Genomic DNA, 8,363 nt, shown 5'->3' with positions numbered 1-8,363 from the left:
TGCTCTTCTTTTTTTGCTCTTCTTTTTTTTTTCTGCCTTTTTTTTTTCTTCTTCTTCTTTTTTGCAGTACCTTATCAGCATTATTTGCGCTCTCAGAACAAAGATGGTGGACTCTCAGTACTACCTTCCCAATGACATTGGGATCTCAGCCCTCGACTGCCGTGAGGCATTTCGTCTGTTGTCACCTCAGGAGAAAATGTATGCCCACTATCTGTCCCGGGCTGCTTGGTAAGTTACACACCTCTGGGTGTAACCATACAGGATAGACTGACAAAAGATTAATGGTCAATGAAGAATGCTACTGGAATATAGCCAGATTTGAGTTGAGGAACAATTTTAGTAAGCCTGCAACTAACGATTGGTTGGCTAATCTGTTGACAATAAGTGGATATCATACAAAGAGAACTTGAACAAGGTGATGGTAAAACTGTGACTTTGAAAAAATCCTTTAAATGAAATAAATAAAAAGGTTGTTTATCTTAAATACCCATGGCAAATGGCTGGTTTTAGAGTCCATATACTCCAATTATTGCTAATTAAATTTCTAAATGAGTGATCATCTTAATAATTGATGCATCTGATTAGTTAATTCAGCCTTACATTGCAGCTTTGGCGATTAATCCGTATCTGTTGTTGAACTGTTTTTCTTAGGTATGGTGGCCTGGTGGTGCTCCTGCAGACATCTCCAGAGTCTGCAAACATCTTCGTCCTGCTGCAGAGAATCTTTAGGAAGCAGACTCCAGAACAGCTGGAGCAGGTCGCTAAAGCAGCTGGTCTCAGCTCTGAGGAATACCAGGTACATGTTTGATAGTTGTTTTCAGTACCGTCATCATAAACTTCCGCCTTTTTTACCAAACAGGATTTTTCTGCATATTTTCTTTAGGCCTTCTTGGTCTACGCTGCTGGTCTGTATGCAAACATGGGCAACTACAAGTCTTTTGGAGACACCAAGTTCGTCCCCAATCTACCAAAGGTAAACTACATTTACAACAAAAAGTGTCCTTCGTAAATGTAGTTGATCTACTTTTTAATATTTTAGAGAAGCTTGTGAGTTTAATTCTTATCTGGGTTGTGCACATCTGTTCAATGATATCTAGGACAAGCTGGAAGCTCTGGTGAGGGCCAGCCAAGCGTTTCAGGAGAGTCCCACTGAGATGGAGGCTCTGTGGAGCAACACCTCAGGTCTGATTTATTCCCTGGAAGACCGACAGAAACAGCTGGGGCTGGGCGATAAGGTCAGAGGTCATTTAACAGGAGAAGTTGTTTTCTGTTCTTCAAACTGTGAAGATCTGATAAATTTTAGTCTGTTTAAATAAAAACTCTGCTGATTCCTTGTGACATATTTTCATATTTGTCATCTGTTTCTGTTTGAAAGATATTGCTCTTGTGCTTTTGCTGTAATGACTGACTTTCTTAGGCTTGTTCTGATTTAACAAAGCTATTGCTTTTTCTGTTTTTACAGCTGCAACAGAAAACAGCCGACTAACTTTTGTCTTATAGAGAGATGATTTTGTATTTTTTTTTCACTCTGTTTAGGGGATAACAACATACTTCTCAGGAAACTGCTGTCTGGAGGACGCTGAACTGGCTCAGAGGTTTTTAGATTCAAAGGTGAGCAAAACATTTTTCAACCATCATTCTGCTCTGTTCCTGCTGCTGTACCCTACAATCTAAAGCATTTTTACACTTTTAAGTAATGTGGAAAATTACAATACCTTTTCTTTTCCAACTTTTTTTGATCATATGAAATGTTTTAGCCCAACATTTTATATTAAATGACACAAACAAATCTCATATAAAAATCCTAATAACAGAGTACTGAGGTTTTCTCTCCCTCTATTAGTACAGATCAACATATAGAATAAAACCAACCAGAATCTGGGACAGCAGCATCTAAAAACATAATCAGTCAAAACTTTTTTGTTGGTCTTATTGTAACTTTTACACAACTGATAATCTAAACATTAAAAAATAGCAGATAATGATGCTTAATTTCAGTAACCATCTTATCTGATCAACTTTGGATTGTTTCCAGAAACTTTCTGCTTACAACACACGTCTGTTCAAGAGAGACAATGGAGGGAAACCCTGTTATGAGGTGCGCCTGGCTTCAGCCATTCAGAAAGGTCAGAGCTGTTTAAAAGTAAACTTTTTAAATGAATATTACGATCAATCGGACTGAGAACCCTCATTAAGATTAAGAACAAATTGTGTGATTTATGTAATAACGAAGAGGGTGAATTTGTTATTACTTTGCAGACTCTGCAGAGGACGGGGAATGTGAGTCGTCCTGTGGCAGCTTCAGCTTTGAAGACAAAGAATTTATTGTTAAGAGGGGAGACTACAGTCCTCTTATGGAAAAAGTCTGTCATTACCTCCAACAAGCTCAGGTGAGAGAAAGGACTGCCCTTTTTTATTTTACTTAATAGAAAACTAGATCCAATCTTAGATCCCAAATTATCTGTTCATCGCTGTAGGACTTCAAATAGTGAGATTATTTCATTCTTGCTTCATAAATGATTGAACACATTGTTTCTTCTTCTTTGCATGAAGTATGAGAAATAATCACATTAACTTCTGATCATTTTTCAATTAATGAAAAGGAGCAGCTCATGTGGAAAAGCAGATTATTATTCAACTAGACAGAGCTTACATTTTAAAACTGTTTAATGTGGATTTATTTTTTAATTTTCTGAGGTATAGATTTATAAACTCCGTTTTAGATGCATCCGATTTATGATTACAGCTTGAATTTTTTTTTTAACATAATGATAATTTAGGATTTTTTGTTTTAAGCAGAGATTAATGCAATTATATAACAATAAAAAGCCAAATTAACTAATGTAATAAATACCAAGCTAGGTGAATATTTTGGCTTTAAAGTATTAAATCCTTTGTTTGAAGCAGCAGCTTTGGGATAAACAGAAAGATCCAGTTGACTACTTTGATTTACAAGGACGGTGTGAGCATCTAACTGATTTTGATGCCTTCAAGTGTTTTTGTTTTTTTCTTTCAATTTTCTTCATTCTGTTGTCTGCACTTTGTTAAACAGGCTTATGCAGCCAATGACAACCAGAGAAAGATGCTGGAAGAGTACCAACGCAGTTTTGAATTTGGTTCCATTCAAGCCCACAAAGAAGGCTCACGGTTTTGGATCAAAGATAAAGGCCCGATTGTTGAGAGGTGAAAACACAGCACACAGTTAGCCCTACGAACCCCTGAAAAGCTGATAGCTTTCATTAACTTTGACTTCCTCATAGAACACGTTTGAAGATTATTTTGTTGGGTTTTCATTACAAACACCAACCTTTGCTCTAAATAGAGTTTGCGCTACTTTCTTTAATGACATTTTTAACGTTTGTCTCCCTCTGCTCCTCATCCTTTCCTGCTCCTTTCTGGATTATTTTCTTTCACAGTTATATAGGATTCATAGAGAGCTACAGAGATCCGTTTGGCTCCAGAGGAGAGTTTGAAGGTAAGAGCAAAGCTGCCTCAGAATCATACCTTTTTTTATTTTATTTTTTTATTACCACTTTAGGTTAGGATCCCAAAGGTTCCCTGCAGTTTCAGCTAGATGCTGAAAACCAGGCTGACTGAAGTTGTGTTTAGCCACTTTTTGGCTTCAAAAGTATAACATAGTATTTTGGGTTTTATTTGAATAAAGAAAAATATTCAGCCTTGTAACAACTGTTGGTTCAGACCTTTTGTTGGCATTCATCCCAACAGATAGTAAGTAAGTAAGTAATCTTCTCATTAACCATTAACACTCAGAATTAAAATCTCTCTTCAGGGCTAATTGACCCTTTTGTTCATTCTTATCCCCATTTTGTTCCCAAATATTGACATTCCGGCTTTCATTTCTTATTTTAAATGAACTATTAAACTTAACTAGAAATAAAACTATTAAAGTATTTTGGGAGACTATGAAAACGAATCTACAATGTCCACACCCTGTTTCCAACGTTTTGTCGTTCTGACCTCCTTATGTTAGATATTATCTATTACTCTGTAATCATGGAATCATAAGTCTGTTTACTAAATAAAGTCTATAAAGCAAAAAATATTTAATAGTGTCAGAGGAGGCAAAAAATGTACCCTGGTGGGGACAGCTCCTTTTAATACACTGCGAACTTTGACAAAAAATGACAAAATTTGTGAAGAAACGAGCGGCTGTCACCTGCTTCATGTCTAGGAAATGAGATCGATTAATTTCATAAGCAGGAAAGATGCACTCAAGATTACTTCAAGCCAGACAGCTGCAAATATACCCAATAGGTTTGACTGAAGACATTAACAAATGGGGGCTGACCAGAAAACGCCCTGTAGTTGTTACAGACAACGCTGCAAATATGGTTTGTGCAGTGGAGATAATGCAGCTCATGAATTGTCTGCTGTGTCTCGTCTGCTTGCTTGAGTGAGGCTTCACTTTTCGCAAACAAGTTTGCACTTATGAGACAGTTTTGTTCACATCTCATGTTTAAACTGTCTGATTGTGTTTAACGTGACAGGAAAAAAAACAAAATACATGAGTATTTTAAAACACAGTTGAACCACTTTCATTATTGTAAAAACAAAAATTAATCAATTTAGAACTTTATGAATCAAAATCGAATTGATTCAGGACTTTGGCGAAAATACCCAGCCCTATTCTTTAGTATAAAGACAACAATAATCAATCTTGATTGGAATTTACTTTATTTGCAATGTTTGGGCAGTCTTAGCCACATACATTTTGAAGAACTCTATTTTTGTACACTGGTATTCATGGTACAAGAGTAAAAATGTAGAATTAAAAGTTAAAACAGCAAAGTATAAATGGTCCTGCTCCTTTAAACATTTTTAACATTGAGCTCAAGGGGCTGCATAAAAGAAAGTAAAATGTAACGCAAAGACTGCAGAGCTCTGATTCTGGTTGAAGGCGGCATTTTAGCAGGAAGCCAAAAATGATCTTACTGCTGGTGAACCGATGTCACCTAAAACATGCCTCGTAATCAGCCGGTCAAAATATTGTTTCACTGAAAATACTTACCATAAAGCAGTTCATTAAAATCGTTGGACTAAAAAGTTTGATTTTGTCTGATCATTCCTGCCTCAAACCAGACAAAGTTTGTATTCCCTATCTGTAGTCTAAATGCTCATTTATTTAGGTTCAGTGCATTTCCACATATGTTGCAGTAATGCTTTGCATAAAGATGCACCAATCCAATACCTGGATTGGACATTTGGTTCATTCAGCAGTGGAATTAGATTGGTATCTCTCACCCATATGCTCAGCTCAAAAAAAACTTGATCGGTGCATCTCTAGCTTTGTAGAACCTAACAGAAGCTGCTGTTCCATCTATGAAAATGCGTCGTTTTTTTTACCTTTGGGTTGTGACCTTCCTTTCAGGGTTCGTTGCCGTGGTGAACAAGGCAATGAGCGAGCGTTTTGCCAAGTTGGTCAGCTCAGCAGAAGTCCTGCTGCCTGAGCTACCCTGGCCCCAGGACTTTGAGAAGGACACCTTCCTTAAACCAGACTTTACTTCCCTGGATGTTTTAACGTTCGCTGGCAGTGGAATTCCAGCTGGGATTAACATCCCAAATTGTAGGTCCACAGGGAGTCAAACTTCAACCTGGTTCTGCTGCTCAGTTTTTCCTTCTTTTTTTTTTTTTTAAGCATTGATTGTATTTTTTGTTTTTATGTAGATGATGACATCAGGCAGTCAGAGGGCTTTAAGAACGTGTCCCTAGGGAATGTGCTGGCTGTAGCCTACGCCACACAGAAAGAAAAACTCACCTTCTTGGAAGAGAAGGATAAGGTAGCAGCCTAATTATGCTCTATGCCCAAAGGTTTACCTAAGTAAGGTCAGATGATATACATGTTATTTTTTTTGCCTCAGGATTTGTTTATCAAATGGAAGGGGCCATCCTTCGAGGTGCAGGTCGGTCTGCATGAGCTCCTGGGTCATGGAAGTGGAAAGCTATTTGTCCAGGTCAGTCAAAAACTTGTGCGACTATTTTCTCCTCTCTAGTTTGTTTTTCAGAGAAATTTGAGATACTTATGTGTAGGAAATGAATAAACTGACTGTCCTTCCTAACTAACTCTTTAAGGACGACCACGGCAAGTTCAACTTCGATCAGAGTAAGGTGGTGAACCCAGAGACGGGAGAAAAGGTTAGTTTCACTCTGATGGGCTGGGATCTCTGCCCATATAATGACACTCAGTAATAACTATGGTTTGCACATGACAAATAAAGATGTCTGATTACCTAACAGGTGTCAAGTTGGTATCGTGGCAGCGAGACGTGGGACAGTAAATTCTCCACGATTGCTTCTTCCTATGAAGAATGCCGAGCAGAATGTGTTGGGCTCTATCTGTGTCTGAACAAGCAAGTGTTGAGGTGGGTAGTCTAAAAAATGGGATGTAAATGGACATATTTCTGTTGGAAATACTTGAATTAGTCCTAAAAGTAAAGAAACATTGACGTTAGAGTTGTAGTCAAGGAGAAAAAAAAAGTTCCGCTTTTTCAATTTTTGGTTATTTTAATTTTGGGGAGTAAGTAAGGTGCTTCCAATCAATTCATTCTCTACAATTTAGAGAAGCCATCATTTACTGAAGGGGTTTATCGTAATTAATAGACTATTTAAAGCCCCTATCTTCTCTCCAATATTGTTCACACAGGGAGAGCATCCAACACTGTTGCTAGGCTACCCTGAAACAGATGAACCTCCAAATTTTCTGCCAGGTTAAGGACAAAATGGCCAAAAGAAACAATAGCCCCATCTGTGACTCATCAGGCCTCAGTCAGCTTGTTCCTAATGTTAAAATTAACAGACTGAAAAGGATTGGCTTGTTTGAATAGAGCAGATATAATCCTTAAATTCTTTTTAAGTGATTTGATCACCTTAGGTAGCATTTTAAATGGTTGTAGAACCAGACTCTGAGAACAAGTGGATGATTTATTTTCTAAAATATAAGAATCTGAAGTTACTTCTAACCTATTTGAAATGATTCATTGTACAAAACTTCTTAACCTGTATTATTTCTGTTTATCTTAGTCTTTTTGGTGGCTGATCCCACTGAGGGAGGCTGCCATGGTAACCGTTACCTGTATGTTTTCTGTCACAGTATTTTCGGCCATGAAGGTCAGGATGCTGAGGATGTGGTTTACGCCAACTGGCTGAGCATGGTCAGAGCTGGGCTGTTGGGTCTGGAGTTTTATACGCCTGAGAGCAAAAGCTGGAGACAGGTGATCCATCTACCTGACACATAGCTGGAGATGCTTTACTTTTGTCAGGCTGTGATATATGTGGTGTTTATATGTTAAGTAGTGTTGCACATCATTTCACACATTCTTCCTATGATTAGTTTGCAGAGTCTGTGATGTTTTACGCTTTGTTTGCGTTAAGTCAGACAGCGTGCTTATATGATTGTCTGGAGATGCCTCCAGTCTGTTACCGTTCACCTGTCTGCTCCAGGCTCACATGCAGGCGAGATTCGTCATCCTGCGCGTCCTGCTGGAGGCGGGAGAAAGTCTGGTGGGCTTGGAGGAGGTAACGGGGCAGGACGGCAAGCCCGACGCACGGATCACACTAGACCGGAGCAAGATCAGCACTGTGGGCAAGGACGCCATCCACAGGTTCCTCTGTAAACTGCAGGTACATCCACTTCACCCGAGATGCTCACCAGCTTGATTATACGCCTTTTTTTTTTCTTTCCTCTACTTATTATTGTGCACATTAAGACAAACAAACAGCAGTACAAATGAAAATAATTTTTTCCACAATAGACATGTTATGCATCCTTAGAAATACCACCAGCAAACTCTACCAGCAAACTCAGACCAGTTCCAAACAACGGATGATTTTATTCCTTTTTCAAGAATAATCCCCCACTCTCCTCGGTAGCTATGATTTCGCTTGCTGAACTACAACGTGGGAGTAATACTCCACCTATGGAAGCTCCGGAGAGCCAAAATTGCGGCGTTATACAAAAAAATCTATTTCCTTTTTTTTTTCTTTTTTTTTTTATATAAACGCCCGTTTAAAAAAAAAGTTAATTAATTCATTGAATACATTTTTTTGCCTGGGCCTAATTTGTCATTTGCCATCCTTTTTTTTTTCTTTTTTTTCCAACTCTAGTAAATTATTAAAAACATAAATTTGAATCAACAATTGAAGATTCATGAATTAAGTATTTATTCTGCCCAAACCTTTTGAAATGCATCTTGTAGAAAACAAAGTCATACATTTTATTTGGATTATACAGGATAGCAATTAAAATAGTTCAATTTTAAGTGGAGAAAAAAAAAATTGATTTTAACAGATTTTTAAAATAAAAAAATGAGGGTTTGACATCCTAAACCTTGAGATTCTGGTTGTCT

At 37.8% G+C, this 8,363-nt stretch overlaps 1 protein-coding gene across 2 annotated transcripts in view; it reads left to right on the top strand.

Annotated features, from left to right (window-relative positions):
• Positions 1 to 8,363, top strand: part of dpp3 (dipeptidyl-peptidase 3) — a 16,180-nt gene that overhangs the window by 5,282 nt on the left and 2,535 nt on the right. For both annotated transcript variants that reach the window (XM_015373859.1, XM_015373858.1), the window contains exons 2-17: positions 68 to 228; positions 652 to 796; positions 884 to 973; positions 1,098 to 1,235; positions 1,537 to 1,611; positions 2,036 to 2,126; positions 2,260 to 2,390; positions 3,053 to 3,183; positions 3,417 to 3,475; positions 5,390 to 5,584; positions 5,686 to 5,798; positions 5,880 to 5,972; positions 6,091 to 6,153; positions 6,256 to 6,380; positions 7,109 to 7,229; positions 7,459 to 7,638. In XM_015373859.1, the coding sequence (XP_015229345.1) occupies positions 104 to 228; positions 652 to 796; positions 884 to 973; positions 1,098 to 1,235; positions 1,537 to 1,611; positions 2,036 to 2,126; positions 2,260 to 2,390; positions 3,053 to 3,183; positions 3,417 to 3,475; positions 5,390 to 5,584; positions 5,686 to 5,798; positions 5,880 to 5,972; positions 6,091 to 6,153; positions 6,256 to 6,380; positions 7,109 to 7,229; positions 7,459 to 7,638 (1,875 nt within the window). In that variant the 5' untranslated portion in view covers positions 68 to 103. The remainder of the gene's footprint in view (positions 1 to 67; positions 229 to 651; positions 797 to 883; positions 974 to 1,097; positions 1,236 to 1,536; positions 1,612 to 2,035; positions 2,127 to 2,259; positions 2,391 to 3,052; positions 3,184 to 3,416; positions 3,476 to 5,389; positions 5,585 to 5,685; positions 5,799 to 5,879; positions 5,973 to 6,090; positions 6,154 to 6,255; positions 6,381 to 7,108; positions 7,230 to 7,458; positions 7,639 to 8,363) is intronic.

Source organism: Cyprinodon variegatus, unplaced genomic scaffold, assembly GCF_000732505.1.
Source record: "Cyprinodon variegatus isolate N-32 unplaced genomic scaffold, C_variegatus-1.0 Scaffold94, whole genome shotgun sequence".
NCBI lineage: Eukaryota > Metazoa > Chordata > Actinopteri > Cyprinodontiformes > Cyprinodontidae > Cyprinodon > Cyprinodon variegatus.
This window is presented reverse-complemented; position numbering and strand designations above follow the sequence as displayed.